This window comes from Lycorma delicatula, chromosome 3 (assembly GCF_047948215.1).
Source record: "Lycorma delicatula isolate Av1 chromosome 3, ASM4794821v1, whole genome shotgun sequence".
NCBI lineage: Eukaryota > Metazoa > Arthropoda > Insecta > Hemiptera > Fulgoridae > Lycorma > Lycorma delicatula.
The window spans coordinates 110,909,079-110,928,017 of NC_134457.1; the positions used below are offsets into that span (position 1 = coordinate 110,909,079).

Below are 18,939 nucleotides of genomic sequence, written 5' to 3' on the forward strand. Positions count from 1 at the left end.
TTCTTTGGTGGTTGGGTTTCAATTAACCACACATCTCAGAAATGGTCGACCTGAGTCTACACTCTTGCATATCATCCTTATTCAAACTCTGAAGTAAGACCAGATGGTAATTTCCTGAGGCTAAACAGGAAAAAGGAAGTTAGAAGAAGTGGATATCTGTTTTTACTAATATGTAAATATTAGCAAGCATTTACAACTCATATCATCTACTATAAATGAAATTAATAGAACAATCTTCATTTGTTTTGTGGTTGCTAATCAATCGTACATTGCTAATAAATTTATACAATACATTCTAGGTTTTCTTGTACTGTATTTATGTATTTTTTTTATTACACTGTTAGCTATAAAAATATACCCTACTTGTTACAGTTATTTCTTATTTGATTAATGATTTATTTTTTCTATTTAATTTTTATTTCTCATAAAATCAAAAGCAACTTGGAAAAAATTATATGTTTTTAGTCTTACATTCATTCTTTTAATTCTGTCTTTTTTCACAAGACCACACAGAATAAAAAATAATTAAAATTCAAATGATAACAATATTCACAAAAAAATTAAAACACATGCATAAATAATTAACATACTAGTTTTGATGAAATATTTTACAGTAAAACAGCTGGATTTTAAATAATCTACTGTTGAGAAAATAAAATAATTTAAATCTGAAAAAAGGATTGATTAAGGGAAATTGATCAAAGAAGATATTTTTAACATTAATTTAAATGAATCTGTTCAAATTATTGTTCATCAGTTTTTTTACTGTGTCGTTTCATAGGTTATGTTTCTTGAATACTTAAAAAATTATATAAACATAACTATTTCATTATTATTCACTTGTGATGCAGTGAGAGTCAGAGGGAAATTTTATGTTGTGTTCTGATGGTTTTTGTTTCTCATTGTAGTGTTGGCTACTCTGCTGTAGTCAATGACACATCTATAAATGTTTGAATAGAAATCACATGCGTTGTTATTTCTCTAAAAACTTATTTGCATTTAAGCTTATTAAAAAAAACTATCTGTGTTTTATAATTGTTAGTTATTTTAAAGCAGTATCGTAATTTTCGTTCAGTGATAGCAGACGTATTGATTATAGACGACTTGAGTAGTGGTTAAAGCAGTAGATGGATTTTCCAGTAGTGGAGTAAATATTGTAGTAATCGGTATGGCTGCTCCTGCAGCCTGTACAAGATTTAGTGATAATTACGATCTGAAGGAGGAATTAGGAAAGTAAGTACATGTTTTATAATGATTTTATGTTATGTTACAATTTTGTGTTCGTAATATCTGTATTTGTTGTATCAGTTATGCGTACCCGCCACAGCAGACGACAGTAGTAGGCCAGGCTCAGTCCGGGATCAAAGTAGTTCCCCGGATCTCTGTTAAGCACACTAGAGCGAGCAACCTAATTAAATGATAGAAATTAATTAAACCTTAACTAACGATTGCTAATACAAGTACCTTTAGATATTAATTTTAATTACAATTTACCATCTAAAGTCAGTATAGAAATTAATTAGACTTAAGTAGTCCGTCAAAAAATAGCCAGCGATTGGCGCTGTATACAATTTAATAACAAAATTGGCGCTTTCGTATATATATAGCAGATTATTATTTTATCGGTGTTAATACTGAAAAATATATTTATGATAAATTTTGTCGTTGGCAGATGCTACTAAAGCATGCACAGGTTGTACTGTTTGAATTGTTAGATATCTGTGGGTTACTTCTACTAGCATATATTGCAGTGTGTGAAATTGTTTCATTTACACTGATGTCTGATCATTTTTTTCCAAATCCCTGAAATATAATTAGCTGGTTAGGAATTTTCTAATGGAATTTTTTGATAAATGTAAAAATTAATTGAATTATTCTGATTAAATTGCAATAATCTTATTTTAAAAAACACATGCTTACTGGGTTATACGAATTTTAGTACAATAAAATAATTTTAAAATTTACGTAACGATCTGAATTTTAGACTTGAACTTAAGTGTTTTTAATATAGAGTAAGAGTTAATTAAGTTATGCATCTGGACTGGTTCAAAAATGAGAAAAAGGTAAAATTTAAAGAATTTCATAATAGTACGACCCAGAGAATTGCGTTTTATTCTAATCTACTACAAAGCTCTGTCAGTATTGGTTATTTGTGTAGTTCTTAAAACTGTTTTCATGAATTTCACATTCATATTTATAAATTTACTGAATTTGTTGTAACATGTAATTAACAGCTCAGGAAGAAAAATTAAATAAATTACTATAATGGGATTTTTACAAACTATTGTATTTTGAATAATTACTTTCTGTTTTTGTATTTTTTTTTTTGAATAAGACTAGTGCTCTATAAAATTATTTCTAATATTTAATCCGTTAATAGTTAACTTTTTGTTACTACTGCACAGTCGTTTTTCTAGTTCCCGAATATTTCATTTAATTTTCAAATTAAATACAAACTGATTGTTTTTTGGACTACGCATTTTAATCAGTGATTTCGTTGGGTTGTATTCGAATATTTTTAATACTGTCAAGAATTTATTTTATTTAGCTTAAAAATTGAGCTGTTAATAAATGCGATTTTACCCTTACTACTAAAATTTTCATGAATGAACGTTTTTTATTTCTGGGTATAATTATTTATTTATTTACTTTTTTTATTTATGATGGTCGGATGGTTAATAGCAAAAAGGCAATATTTTATGTTAAATTCTTCAAAATATTTCGTTATAATTACCAGTTTTTCAATTTTATTGGTTGATGTTGTTCTGCAGAAAATATTACTCAATTAAAAACTATGAAAATTATTTTGATTGCCCTATAGTTTTATTGTTTTGGTATTTATTTTATATTGTATAATATTTACACATTTTTTATTTTTTTAAAACAAATATTAATTATTAAAAATGTGTTAAATTTAATATCTTTAACAGTTCATTTCTTAATATCAAAAAATAAAATTAAAATAAACCTGATTTCATAAATTTACTTCGAATTATCAACAGTTCTTATAATCTTTTGTGTTGTGTGATATACCTTCTTAAGTGATGATATATCTCAACTAGAAAAGAAAAAACATACTAGTTTAAGTAGCGCGCGTTTTCAAGAGATTTGATCGGAATTCTCATGGTTTAGCGGCTTTGAATCTGTTATTACCGAAAAATGTCAGCTACCCATAATCGATGTTGCATTATTATATTTTAATTTATCGGTAGATCTAATGCAACACATTTTAACTTATCTCTATCTTTTTTTGCTACTTTGAATATGTTTAGCGTAAAATTAAAAGCAGATTATTTTAATGCAACCGTCCTAAAACTTTTCGAATCGCGGAGCCGTTTTTAGAATCAATTCTAAAAACCTTAGACGTACCCTACGCCTTACAAATTAATAGTGTTAGGTGTAGAGTTACAGGTAGGGGAGGAAGAGGGAAGAAACTGTAAGGAAATGAAAAAAAGGTATCTAAACAATTGCGCAATCTCCATGAGTGAAATTATATTTTTAAAACTTTGAAATTTACCACAGTTTACCTCAATTTATTCTTAACTACCATCAATCTTCATGATATTTTCAAAACCTTCACAATACGTTCAGATTGTAATTTATAATTTTCTTATTTTGATCTTACTTTTTGTTTTTTATTCTTTAAGTTCGTTCAATTTTTATTTATTTTATCTATCTGGGCGGCCACAGAGCCCCTGGGAAATGCACCCAGAACCCTAGGAATCTTGCTCTGCGCGGAGCACAGATTGGAAACTACTGTTCTAAAGATTTATTTTCTTAAAAAAAAAAAACATTTCAATGAGGAATAATCGAGTGAGCTTTTTACTCGTAATTTGAAGGTTTAACAAACAGCAATGCGTCTCTATTGTCGTTTCTGCCGGGTATAATTTAAAGTAATGTTTTATTCTGTATATTGATGTAGCCTTCTGAATGTGAACTAAATGGATATTTTATTGCTTACGAATTTCTTACGTTTAATGAGTAGTTAGTTTATAGATTATGGTTACTGCGGAGAATTTTTATCGATTCTTACTTAGGATTTTACACGGGTTTATTTATCGTTTCCTTTTAACTATCATTTAAGCTCGCGCATTATGTTGTTAAGGAAAAAATGAATAACAAGTATATTAAATTTACGTCAAAATCTAGTGGATGTTAAATATTCGTCCTGCATTTTCCTCCAGTCTTTTTCTGAGGTTGAAGTTTGAAATGTGACACATTTATTTGGGTATTTCTTTCTTTCAATAGCTATCGGAAGCATTCTTACAATTTCTGAAAGAAACCATCTATAAGACGATCTACTTAAATTTAAAAAAAATTAAATGTGCTAATTACAATTTTTTATAGAATTTTTGTCTTCGCTATATTTTTCTATCGCTAGGAATTTTTATTTTATCGAAAATAAAATAGAAAAATCATTTTAATTAAGCTGAATGTATTTTTAAAATTTTTTAATAGTTTTTTTGCGTGCTTGTAACTTACCGTATACGTGTAGTATACAAAGTAAACGATTAATTTTCTTGTAGGTCTATCTCGTGTTAATATTAAGTAACGTAAAAATATGTTTTTTATGAATGTTATTTATTCATGTGTCTCAATCTGCAGCTGTGATCATATTTAACCTCACTTAAGAAAGGAAATTAAATGTCTTATTTAATTATTTGCTAAAATAAAATTTAATAACTATATATAAGTTAATCTTAATAGTATCGAGTTTAAAGGAAAACCAAGAGAGTATAGTTGTTAGTGTAAATTAATTGTTGAATTTTCCAGAAAATAAAATTTGAAAGTAATTATTTTAACTCACCTGAATTTAATTCAGCAATTATGCAATATTATTGATTTCTTATTAATAGGTCAATTTATAAATATTTAATGTATGCATTAACATATAACAAACCACAGGAAAACCACAAACCAGACATTGTGGTTTTTTTTATCATATCCAAGATGTACGAATAGATGTGATTTCAATACTTTTTACATTTTTTCTCTCTTAATAACCGGATAAAAAAAATTCAACAGAATATATTTAACAAAATTTTGGGAAGTTATTGACAACTAATTTTTTTATCAGTACATCTTATCTTAAAATTTTCGTGGAATTCTGTTCGTCTCTTTATGAAAAATGATTTTAAAATTTTTTTTCTAAGTTTGCATCCGTTCCAAATTTTTAATACATTAACAATAAAAGTTACTGTTCATTTACAAATAACACTGAAATTTTCCTCTCCTCTCCGATTGTGGTTTATGTAATCATACAGTTCAGAAGTTTTTCCTTACAAAGCCTATAAAATTTACAGTAATTTTTCTCTAAAATATTTTTCTTGTCTGACCTCGCACATTTTTCTCCGTGAGAAATGATTTTTTTTGGCCTTCCTACATAAAGTTTTAGAAAGTTGTCACTCAATAAAAAACTGATAAATAATTGAATTTATTATATGTTGTTCTTAATATTTTTTTCATAGAACAATATTTTCAGGGTCTTAATAAGGTGAGGGTTATAGGGCGAAGAAGTTATTGCAAGTTGTACAGTATGCGTTATCCAAGCAATTCTTTTTATGACATTAATTAAGAGTATTTATATCACATTAGTTTCTCTTTTATAGAGTAAGCCTTTTTATGTATTTAATCTGTAAAATTTTATAGCTTAATAAAAATAAACATTTTATCAAAAATTAAGAGTAATTTCACAAGAATAATGGATTTTATTTTATTTTAATTTTTATTCTTATTAATCAATGTATTTAAAACAGATTGTGCATTGATAATTTTTTATTTTACAGGCTTTACTTTACAGGTAGATGTGGATTCAAAATTTTGGTTATTTTTTTTTTTTAATTTTGTGTTTCCTTCATGTGTTAAAAAAATGTTACAACTAAAGAGCTGAAACTTGAAAGAGTTTTTCATTTTTACGAGGATTATATATATACGTATCCTTTTTAATTCATACCTTTCTTGACGATAAAAATGGTACTAGCATTTCCAAACGCGTTATCTAATATTATTTACAACGTAACGTATAAAATTATCTACAATCTTTTACCATAACGTAATACAAAATTGAAAATAGCAGCTCTGCCCTCACTCAATGAATATTTTATTAATCTTTACTTAGAATTAAAAAAAATAACCAAAACAAGGAACGGTCATTAACTTTAGGTCGAAGATGAAATACCTAATTTTTAAAAAGATCTAGTTTGTGACCGGGCACGCTTGTTGGAGTGAGAAATTATGTTTAGAAATTTTGAATATATATATTTTTTAAAGTTTAGTATGAATAATAAACCGCCGCTAAAAATAATATTTTGAATTTTTTATAATCCTACAAAGTTTTTCTGTCAGATTTTTTACAGTGGCTATTAGAAACTATTGACATTCACCCCTTTTACAGCAATAAAATCAATGGAAATTGGTTAAATATTTGGTTGGTACTAAAGTAATAGATTACTCCAACGGATTGTAACTCGATTACATTTTTGGCGATTCAAAACGGGTATTCCTTTTTATTCGCATTGTTTTTAAATTACATATCTAGAGGAAAATTGGATTTATTGTACACTGTCAACAAATAATTTGAAACCGAGATAGGTAAAATTAGTAATCTGTGACCTTTAAAATCTAAAGAAATGGTTTACAGCTGTGACATTCATCGCTATACTATTTATGTTAGTCATTATAATATGTGTATTTTTCTTTTTTACTGAGCTTTAAAATTATGTGCGAGAAAATTTTCCATTATTTAAATTTTTTTGAAGCCTGTTAGTATTTATTGAAGTTAGCTGAATGTATCGATAAGAGTTTTGACTATTTTTAGTGAAACGTAGAGAATTATTACAAATTTTCGATCAATATAATAACAAATTTTACTCTAATTTAAATGTTTTACAAGAATAAAATAAAGAGGTACATTTTTGAAATAACTTTACTAATTCATTGAAGTCCTGACGGCAGTATTCCCTCTGTAAGGCAGTATTCCCTTTCTATCTTATTAAAACAAATTTTTAGCAAAACCGCTTAACCTAGAGATTTTAAATTGACATTCAAGCACAACTGTTTTACCCGCATTAGGGATAATATTTATTTTTTAAGTTTTATAACGCTCCGTACTTTTGTGTGGATTAAAAAATAAATAAAGCTGACATTTTTTGGAGGAAATAACTTGGTTTGCATGTTTTATATAGATATTTGCAATTTCTAAGCTATCGTAACAAAAAATATAAAAATATTGTATCCCATTCTACTTTCTCTTTCGTAAGCTTTATTTGTTTATTTTATTTTAGAAAATATAAATATTTATCTTTTTCGTTAACCTAAAATACTTATTCCTGGCCTTTTTATATTTTTTAATTTTAGACGGTTAGTACAGGCTACGTAATAACACTTTTGTATACTGATTTAATTCTAAAAAACTTTTTTCGTCCGGTTTATTACAGATTAAATGTTGTTGAGGTAACTACAGTACCTAAGTAATTTGACAGTGTTGTCGGTTGTTAATTGAAAATAAGAGCTACTTTAACCGGGGGTTAATTAATTTTCAACGTTCGTTATAACAAAAAATAAACAAAATAATAATGATCAAATAGCATATCGTATAACAAATTTTGCAGTGGTTTTTGTTAACAGAACTTCATGAATTATCTGATATGATAACAGCTTGGGGTTATTTGGTTGTTGATTAAAAAACAAAAAAAAAATTAATAAAGATAAATTAAAATAATTTCAATGCTGTGGATTTAATTTTCCACTTATTAAAATAATATATTGGATAAAATAATATATAATAAAATATATATTGTATTATATAATATATTAAACTTATGTTTTCTGATTAAAAATTCACTTTTTTTTAAACTCACTTAAAAAATCTCTCTGTGAAATACTGAAATGAAATGGCAAAGGAATTTTTTAGTTAAAACCGTTTTTAGTATAAAATTATTCGGTTTTTATCTTTTATCGTTTCTATTTTTACTTGCTTATTACTTTACGTACCTCAATTTTGTTATTTTTCATAATTTTCTCATTTTTGGTTTAATAATTTCAGGAACGTATTTGTTGTACGGATTGTACAAAAACCATATAAAATTAAGTTTTTTTTTAAGCCCATTTTCCTTTTATTTGGGGTTTAAGCGAGATAAAAAATTGATTTTGGGGGGTTTCCAGAATTCATACTGCTTGGAAATAGTAGTCGCACATAAAGTAAATTAGATTTTCCATCTATTTTATTTATTATTCACGATGTACTTAACTTTGTTGTTCGAACAGAAAATCATTGTATTAACAGTTAAAAGACACTTACTGTACTTTATACAGAAGTAAATCTGAAAAAAAATTGAATTTCACAAATTGATTTTTACTGTTTCACTATATCTGTTAAATATCGAAATTTGTAAGGTACGGTAGGGTAAATTTATATTTTTACGTAACTTCATTTATAGAAACTATTACTTTATTTTTTTATTCATTATTTTTTGTTATATGAAATTGCTATCCTCTACGGGATGTAGATTGCTATTCTGACAATGTTTGTGCCTATCCTATTGTATACAACGAAATGCAATTCCATTAGCCGTTTTCATTTCAGACATTTTTTTTTCTACAGGTATTGAGTGGTAACTGTAATAATCATTAGTTTCTATGTACGTATTTTATTCGATGGGTTTAGAAATATCATGTTTATTTCCTATTGCCTACTATTCTGAAATGATAACAGCTTGTGGTTACTTGGTTGATTAGAAGACAAAAAAAATTCTTTTAATACCGTAGATTTAATTTTGCACTTATTAATATAAACTATATGATAATTATTTTACTTCCTGCATATTTTTTCTTAAATAAAAACTCACTTTGAAAATGCAAGAGAATAAATCTCTCTGTGTGAAATACTGTAATTAAAATAATCGATATTTAATTAATTTTTAGAATTACGATAGAAAGAAGGATAATGAAAAATTAAATATTAAGATAAGAAAATATATAATATGCCAAAAATCACAATATTATATTACTTATGTAGTAAATTAAAAAGATTACGAATTTTACTTCCCTGGCATCATAGTTTTAAAGATATTCTGCAAGAAGGAAAGTAAACGGGGGTATGGGTTTTTTGCATTTCTAGACGTTTTATGATCCAGGATCCCAAAAAAAAAGTGAGAGGTTATATAGTACATACGTACGAACGCGTGTGTGGTCGGTGTATTTGAAGCTTAGTAACGTTTGAGTGGATAAACCGATTTTTATGAAATTTGGCACAGAAACTCGTGTATGAAAGGCGTCAATATGTTGGTAAAAGTCTGGAGTCAATATCTAGTTTGGAGTCCAAGGGAGGGGGTAGATTGTTTATTTGAGGTCAATTTTCTCAAACTTTTGCAAGCAAAACCCCACTTTACTTAGTAGATGCGTACATGCTCATCTTACCATTAAAAAAATTGCCCCTAAATCTTTCCCTTCCTCTAAAAACCGATTTTTTGAATAATAATAATAATATTAGTTATCGGTTTTTGAAATTTTAATGTATCATTATTTTTCCACTACATTATAAGAATAAATAACCTATGCCAGGAAAGTTTAACAACTTCGTTGTCGGTTTTTTTTATGTAGAAATGAGATCTGTTATTATCAAACACAGATTTACGGATTAGAAATACATTAAAAAAAGTATTTTTATGGAATATTGCGCTTGATGTCATTGGAACGCGTACAAAAATCCAAAAAAATAAAGAATAGAAAATTTTAAGATGGGATTTTATAGGAAAATTTAAAAAACTGTTAAGTTGGTTGTGAGTACTAAATGAAATGATTTAAAATAATTAGAGAAGGGATTTTTTTTAGTAAAATCTTGTAAAAAGAAGGACGAAGTCGTTGGATTATTTACCGTGTTAATGTTTCCAGGGTTAGAACCTATAAAAGGTAAAAGAATATAGGAAAAGACAAGTTAAAATGTAGGAAACAGATAACCGAATGTTTCATTTGAAAAGAAATTTCGAACTAATAATTTAGCACATAAAGAATTGAAAAGTGTATTAAAATAACTGTTACATTAAATTTTTGAAACGATTGTAATTTTGTTAAATATCTCAACTAGTTAAGTTTCTTATTTCTGCATTATTCTCATGAAAATTTCGTTGAATAACTATTAATACTCGTTGATAGAAACGTATCTATCTTCTTCTATAATTAAATATACTGGCAAAAATAATTTTGACATATTCTCGCTAGTTCGTTTGTCTTTATCTTTTACACCATGCATTAAACATATTACAGAAAAACTTGAATTGATTTTTTCTTTTTTTTTTCAACTAGAATTCAATAAAAAGTATGGGTTTCCATGTTGGCAGAGATCGCTTGGAATAGTAAAACCAACGCCTTGCACGCATGGTATTGTTTTCCGATGACAATTTCCTTTTCCGTCGATCCTTAGTTCAACATTTCGGAATTATATTTACACTGAATATACTCTGAACTATTATATTTGTTCGGAATTAAGTTTTTTATTCAATGGTTCGCCCAAAGAACCTTCTTCTTACTGATTAACTTCCTCTTCACATTCGCTCATCAGGAGTTTCGCTAGATGCTTCGGGACATGTATGTGCGCATTTTGGATTCTTAGGATTTGAATTTAGTTAATTGTATACCGTTTGTTGGAGCAGTTTTAAAAAATTGTGTTTTTATAATTAAAAAAAACAAAGGGGTGGAGTCTATTTCAATTGAATATTTTTATCTTAATTTTCTCGTAAAGTAAAAAAAAAATATCTCTTAAGATAATAATATAAGATTACCGTGGAGACTGAAAGAGTAATAAAATACGCGTCGCTTTCGTTTAACAAATTTTGTAATTTAACATATATAGCCCTATATACGTACTATGTTTACGTTTACAATTTAACTTTGTTAATTTAACTTTTAGTGTTTGTTTTCATGGAACAAACGCTAAAAGACTAGGAGAGGATATACACGTAGTTCAATTAATTCCTGTCACCTTTAATTTTTCCGTTTTCTTTTAAATTAATATCTGCGTAAATATTTAAAGGAGCTCGATATCGTTTTCTTTTTTGAGGAAAATCACTTCTCAGTTAAAATTAAAAATATAATTTTTAGATTTAAATTGATTAAAATTTAAAGTACAATTAATCATTCTTATTTAATTTGTATTTAAAAAATATTCTTTCATTGTAAGAGTAAAAAGTATTGACGAGAGAGATAGAGGGGACATACTATTTTTTATGTTTTCCAAATTTAAACAAAATCCATTGCATTTCTTTTTGATTTAGAACTTTGATATGATCATTTTTTATTATTATTTTGGTAAAATTTTTCCTGAGCATCAGAAAGAAATCACGAGTTTTCCATTTTAAATAAATCTGTACAATGAAAATTTTTCACTTTAAAAAAGTGCAATATAAATATTGTTTCCATCTTAATAGTTTTAGATCCTAAAAGCCCAGCGAGTAAAAGAAAAAAGTTCTTTTGAGATTTGACTGCCTTAAGTTGTACGCTAAAATACAATTGTGTAATGTATTCTTGAAATTGTGCTATTACCTAAACATTTTGACCGTACATTGTCTTTAGTATGGTAAAGTAGTGGCTTTATGGTGTGTGTGTGTATGCGCGCGTGCGTGTATATATATAAGAATAGATTAATTTCAGACTGCGTTATACCTTTTGGGGCGGGTGCTGTTTGTACATATTACTTTGTAAATGTTAACTTTACTGTGTGTTCATTAAAAGTATTGTTAAAAAATGTTTAAGACAAAAGTTTATTTAAAAATGCATAAATAATGGAAATACCACCTCCATTGTCATCGGTCAGTGATGTCCGGTGTTCCTAAAAACAGGGTTTACGATATTGACAATTTTACCAATAATGGTAAAATTAGAGCACTATTATTTTTGGGATTTATTGAACTTAATTGATTTTAAAATCAATTGCGACTGACAATTCTATTTTGTACTTTACTTTAATATTAATTCCCTAAATTCAATAAAAATTGTTCAAGATGGTCTAACGTATGCATTAGATCAAAGTTGGTCTATTTATACATTAACCATATTGCTGTTAATATTACTCTTCAAAATAAGACAATAAATAAATTCGTACGAACTTAAGTGTTATCTTATCCATCTAACAATTGTTCTTTACGAACTTATATGCATGTATTCAATGCATATTCATAATATTAATAATTTGAAAAAATGAATGATATTATGATAGATTATATTTCTAATAGATTATATTTCTAAGTTTAGTTTCGGATTTTTATCTTGTACAGCGTTAGATTAGTGTCTGCAGAATTTAACTCACTGCGTTTTTTGTTGGACATTTTTACATTTTAATAATATAAATAAATGCATATATATATATATATATATAAAATATTGTATATATATATATTATTTTATTAGATGTACTCTTTTTTAATTTTTGTGAATGTGTAAAATGTAATTTATATGTTTCGTGACTACCTCTCCTTCTTTCATTAAGGTTACATGTAAATTATTAAACGATTGCGTTTCATCAACGGAAATGAATTTGATGTACAAGAGTGTAAAGTGGAAATAAAAAAGGAAATTAAAGTGTTAACATATTAAAAGCAACAAAAGATTCCTGCTGGCGCATTAAAATAAATAATACAAATGAAAATTTAAACCTTAATCGATTTTTTTAGTTGTTTTTTCATAAATGTAGGTACTTTGCATAGTAATAAGAATTTAGCCGATTAATGAAATTTGTATTGATTATTCCATATTATACTGCAATTGTATTTGATTTTTTTGTTTTTGTTGGTTTTTACTTCCTTATACGAAGTAAAGGAAGTATTGTGATCGCGAAAAATTTCAGTTTTCAGATTTCAACGTGGAAATATCTATTTTGACCATCCTGAATCTATTTTAACTAATTTCGGCGTGACTCTACGTACGTATATGCGTATGTATGTAACATAACTGAAAAACAGTTAGCCGTAGAATGTTGAAGTTTTGGATTTAGAACTGTTGTAACATCTAGTTGGGTGCATCTTCCCTTTTGATTGCAATCTACTGGACCAAAAGTGTCCAAAAAGCTCAAAATCCCCAAAAAATTGATTTTGAAGTTAATAAGCCCTCATTAAGAGCTTCTCAACGATATATCATAAGTGGTAATTATTTTCACTGGTTACAGAGTTATAGTCAAATAAAATTTTAATTAATAAAATATTTGGATCTTACAAGGGGAAGGCACATCTGTTCGAATCAGACTTTATCTCCTTTTTTTAACTTGTTCTTTTTTAATTTATATATAATTAATAATAAATATAATATTATTCTTTATTATATAAATATAATTTTAATATAAAATAAATATAATTAATAATAAATGTAATTAATAATTATTAATCTTCTGATTGTAGAAAGTTTTACAATAAATAATAATTCAATAACAATGAAAAATATCAGAAATTATTAATGAAATAACATTTTATGTACGTTTAATTTTAAAAAATGTTTATATGTAATCTAATAGGAGTACAAGAAAGTCATGTGATGTCCACTTCAGATTTTTTTTTAATGCATGTACCGCTGCGTGTTAGTCTATACAGTTTTATCAATATCAGAGTGGAGGACAAGTAATTCTAAATAATATAAACTAATTTTTTTTTATTAATTTACTTTTTCCAACAAATGTCCAACAATTTTACGAATTTGGTATAAGATTCTTTACAGCAAAGCGGTTGGAAAGCTGGTATGTACTGAACTACGCAAGTTTAGAAATTCTTTCATCACTGATTCCGAGGCCAAAAATATATTATCGTGATCACGCGGTGATTAGTCAATTACGAAACTGCTGGTACTTTATTTTCTAAATACTGTGTACATAATAAATATTTTACAACTGCGTGACTTAAGCCGGCGCAGATTATAGCTATTATTCTCTGATGTGGAACAATCAAGCTAAAAGAGGATCCAGTTTACTATCTTATGGAATTTGTAATAATAGGTCTTATGTCAACATTTCGCTAATTGTTGTTTTTTTAATAATTTCAACTTTTTATTTTAACTTTTTTGTAGTTTAACTTTTTATTTTTTTGTCGCTTAGGGTGTCGAGATGTAGTTTATAAACGTTTAAGTTACTGCTTCACGTTAAGTAAGAATGAACTCGTTTATTCTATGTGTCAAGTTTTCTCTTATGATCGTAACAGAATTAAAGCGGCTGATATAAAGATGCTCGGTCAGAATAATATTATTTAAAATTGATGAAGTTTAGTACACAGGTAGAGGTCTGTAATAAATAGAATGATTTTATCACTTGTATCTTTGTCTGAATTTCTGTGACTGTTATAATGCTCATCAGTATATTTGATTCGTTGAATAAGGCTGGTAATGGTAACGATCATCATTTACAAGTCTTTCAATCATTTCCATAGCAAATTCATTTTTTTTTCTAGCAGTGTGATCTGTTATGTGTGTTTGTTTGTTAAATAATTGTTATTTTGTTATACCAGTACCGTTCTTATTTTTAAAAAAATCTGCTGGGAAGGCGTGGCTATCAGCAGTTTTTGAGATTCGTAGGAACTATGAACTGTTTTTCACTGACGACCGTAGTAGTTAGGGAACTAAATTTCTTATCTGATCGATTTTTACTTTTTCTTTGTAAAGGAGATAGAATATATTCGTGACAATTTTAATGTTGATTTTTTGTTCCACTTCAGCTGTTCATAGGAAGCGTTTTAAAAAACATTGGTATTATAATTTCTGTTGCAGGCTCCATTTATCGACCAAAACAACACTCTATTATCCCCCCCCCCCCAAAAAAAAACAGCAATGGTCTTTCATGCTTTCAGAATTTGCTTGAATATTTTTTCTTTGATGTACTTGGATGATGCCATTAAACGGATTGGTGTTAGATCTCTTTACTAACGTAACAAATTCTCGTTTTATCGGCAGTCTTGATACAGGGAAAAATGGTCTCCCTGCCAGTACTTGTGGAAATATATGTGAAGATTCCAGCCTTCAATTTTTTACGCTTTAGTCAATAATCCTGAGATCGTCTTGTTCATGTTTATCATAACCTTATCTTTTGTTAAAGATTTTGCGTATTTTACTGTGTGATTATCTGGAAAACCCATCAAGAACAATAATCGTGAAACTTCGATTTTCTTAAAAATTTTTCGTTTATTTGTTCGACGAGGTCACCTTCCAGAACACTGTGCTTCTCACTCCTTTCTCGTCATAAACATTTTTTTTGATGTAACCAGATTTCCTATCTAAATTTTGCTTGTTTCAATCCAGTTAAAGCTGGATAAACGAACACTCATAACGTCGAATATGGGAATCAGAGAACCCGTATGTTACACTTCACCCTTTTAGAGATAGCCCAAAAATTAATGTTTGGTGTAGACTGTTTCACGATCGTGTGACTAGACCTTTTTTCTTTGCGGAAATTGCAGTTAACGTGAATAATCTAAACTTGTTAGAAGGGTTTGTTTACCCTCATGTTTAAGAGTTACAACCCGAAATTATATTCCAACAAGATGGAGGGCCGCCACATTGGGGTTTATTAATGTGTGAATCTCTCAACAATATATTATCAAACCGCTGGATTGGATATGATAGACCGATTGCTTGGTTACCTCGATCACCGGATATAACTTCATGTGATTCTTTCCCGCGGGGTTTCATCAAGGATAATGTATACAAAACTCGTGTAGTGAATATTGATGGTCTTAAGGAGAAAATTGTTAACGCATTCGAACTCGTAGTTGTGGATATGTTTTACATACAACGAACATGACATGAAATCGATTACCGGTTGGATATTTTGCGAATTACTAATGGTGCATATATTGAATGTCTTTGATTACAGGAAAAAATTTTCATTTTTATGTTTCCAAATTCATACGACTCGTTTTTGTATCTTAATAAATAAAATATTTACTCAGCTGAAAATCGTTAAAATAATTTTCGAACACCCGATACCGGTATCATTCAATATCATTCACGATGTTACCTTCTTAGAATTTATTTTATTTTAGTCTTAAAACTTTGGTTATGCTAAAAATCCATTTTATCGAAGATAAGTTGAGAGAAATGATTTGAAATGAGATGCCACGAATCAAATTCGGTAAGGCTGATCTCATAACTTGGTATGATTAATTTTAAACAAGGTAGATTAATTTGGCTTTTTTCACTGAGAAATCGAATCGCAGCAGAACAGACTTAACGATTGAGGCCGTTGTTGTAATTAATCATTGTCACGGAGGAGAGGACAACAGAGCTCTGAAATTGTCCAGTGATGAGTTAGTTAAAACTGTTGCGTACAGATCTCAAAGTAAATGGGTCTTATGGATGCATGTTCATATGAACTTTCCTGTTAACATTTTCTTAATTGTTCGTATTTTTATTAATTTTATATGAGTAAATTTAACTATCGTGGATTTTGTAACCTTAGATAACGTCAGGATTTCTATTTTATGTGTTTACTTGCCCTACTATATAATATTTAGTAGAAAAAGAGTTGCGATTTTAATTCTGTTGCGTATATATATATATAGTTACATCAATTATTATAAATAGTTGTTACTACGTTCTTGTTGAGCTAGGAATAAGCTACATCATACCCTTAACCTTTAACTTCTACGCCTCTGTACCGATGTGTAGGCTTCGTGTAGTGGCTGATGTTGACAACAGTAAGATTAAAACAGACCTTCAGGTTGATTATCATATGGTCACACTGCATTTAAATGTTGTCAAGATGCCTATAATTAGATTTCCTATTCATTGTTTCAATCCAGTTTACAGCTGGACGTTACATATGAACTCCACCTTCCACAAATAATCTTATTCATAAACAAGGTTAAGGAAAGGCAGTCGCGTGTTTTTCCAATTATTTAATTTTCTTGCATACTATTTGCATTAAGTTTAGGTAGCTTGTCTGCCTATTAATTTTATTCGTCGAACTTGAAATATGCTTATTAAAAAACTTTCTTCAAGATCAAGTTTTTTTTCTTACGTTATGTAAAAAATAAAGAAAATTAATTTTATTTTTCATAAAATGACATTTTTCCAGAATCTAAAACATTGCTATCAAAAAGTATTTAACATTATAGCAGGATCCGGGAGGAAAATATTTCTGAAGTAGAGCCGTTCACAGTTTTAATTTTTGCATTTTTAATATGCTTACAGCTTTATTCAGCGTATGTATAGGTAGATAAAATATATAATAGCTTGGTTTCACGATAATTCTTATAAAAAATGAAATAGTTCTCTCTAACTGACTATTCACTAATCCCGGGTAAAACTTTTCAAAAATATAGTCGCTAAGAATTTCGGTATCCTGTTAAAAAGTAGAAGTAAATCGTTTGGAAACAATCTTTGGAACTTACACGATTATGAAAAATGTCCTTTTGGCATAACATAAAACTAGAAGTTTGTTGCGTTATTGTTGTATGTATATTAATGTATCATGTTAGGGCTTTTATTTCCAAACAGGTTTTATTTAGTTTAAGAATCTGAATTTTCTAATTAAAAAAAAAAAAATAATTTAACTGAAGAAAGATTATTTAAGAATTTAACTGAGAAAATATTGCGCTTTTGAATAAAATACGTAAAAAACTTGGGTTTTTTCGCATAATTCTCGAAGACTTGCTGGCCTTCGTGGCGCAAGTGGTAGCGTCTTGAAAGTAGAGACTTTCATCCGAAAGTCTCTACTTACAAGACGCTACCACTAAATGGGAATTCGAACCCGAGACTTTCATCCGAAAGTCTCGGGTTCGAATTCCGAACAGGTATGGCATTTGTACAGGCTAAAAAATTGTCATTTCATCTCATTTTCTGAAACAGTACTTAACCGTGGTCACGGAGGCTTAAAAAAATTCTTGAAAATCTATATCAGTAGTTAAAGAGATAAAACTATTCAGTAAGCCTGAATTATTTTTTTCCGAGAACTTCTTCCTTTTTTTTTGTGGAAATCTTTTAATTTGTAGAACACGCCTTAATATATATATATATATATAGTTTTTTTTTTTTTTTTACTTTTTAAGGAGGCAAGGAAGAGTCTGTTAATGGTTTTTTAAAACCACTGATCAGATCAACTAAATACATGCTTAATGAATTCTACTCGAATTCCCATTACCCATTAATTCGTTAAGATTAACTTTTTTGTGGAATTTCATTCGTATGTTAATTGTTTTGTTATTAAATTAACCAGTTATGTCTGTTTTAGAGAGTGTCAAGCTATTAATGACATGTAAAAGATTTAATTTGGTTGTAAAACTGTGTTGAACTTAGTATAAAACATATCGATCTGGCACTGAATTAATGTTTTTCAGTTACTTATTTACTGAGCGTAATAAGAAAAAAACTTGGATCAAATGATAAGATTTATATCCTTTTGAAAACAATCTGAATGAACGCAAAAAACTTCCATACGACCTAAATCCTCTAACGACTCGATAATTTTCTAGTAAATAATGAAAAAAAAAAATATTTCTATGATAAACTTACTTTTTATTGAATGTACCCATTAAATCTTAACCCCCTTTTTCCCTTTTTTTTTAAGAAATAGAGGGAGATGACATTTTTCTACAAACTATATATATAAAAATGAATGTTTGTGTGTTTGTTTGTCCCCGTATGCGTTCCTATACCATTCAGCCGAATGCTATGAAACTTTGACGAGTTATGCGCATAAAACCGCGAAGGTTTTCTGAATTAGTTTGGATACGTTAGATGACTGATCTGTTAGGTGGTCAAGATATTTTGAAAAGTTGTATTTATGATCAGATTTGGCTCATATTCAGAATATATATTAGTTACTTGAAAATAAATATTTTTACGAAAAATGACTCGCTAGGTGGCGCTGGGGTTGAGTCATTTAATCACATAATAACTGTCTGAGGGAGTCAATATTGACATAGACTACTGATTGATAAAGACAATAACAATCAATATAGACGATATCTTTCG

At 28.2% G+C, this 18,939-nt stretch overlaps 1 protein-coding gene across 9 annotated transcripts in view; it reads left to right on the top strand.

Annotated features, from left to right (window-relative positions):
• The first annotated feature begins 955 nt into the window (after positions 1 to 955).
• CaMKII (Calcium/calmodulin-dependent protein kinase II) overlaps positions 956 to 18,939 on the top strand; it is a 724,082-nt gene continuing 706,098 nt past the window's right edge. For all 9 annotated transcript variants that reach the window (XM_075360384.1, XM_075360386.1, XM_075360388.1 and 6 more), the window contains exon 1: positions 956 to 1,233. In XM_075360384.1, coding sequence (XP_075216499.1) covers positions 1,169 to 1,233 — 65 coding nt within the window. In that variant the 5' untranslated portion in view covers positions 956 to 1,168. The remainder of the gene's footprint in view (positions 1,234 to 18,939) is intronic.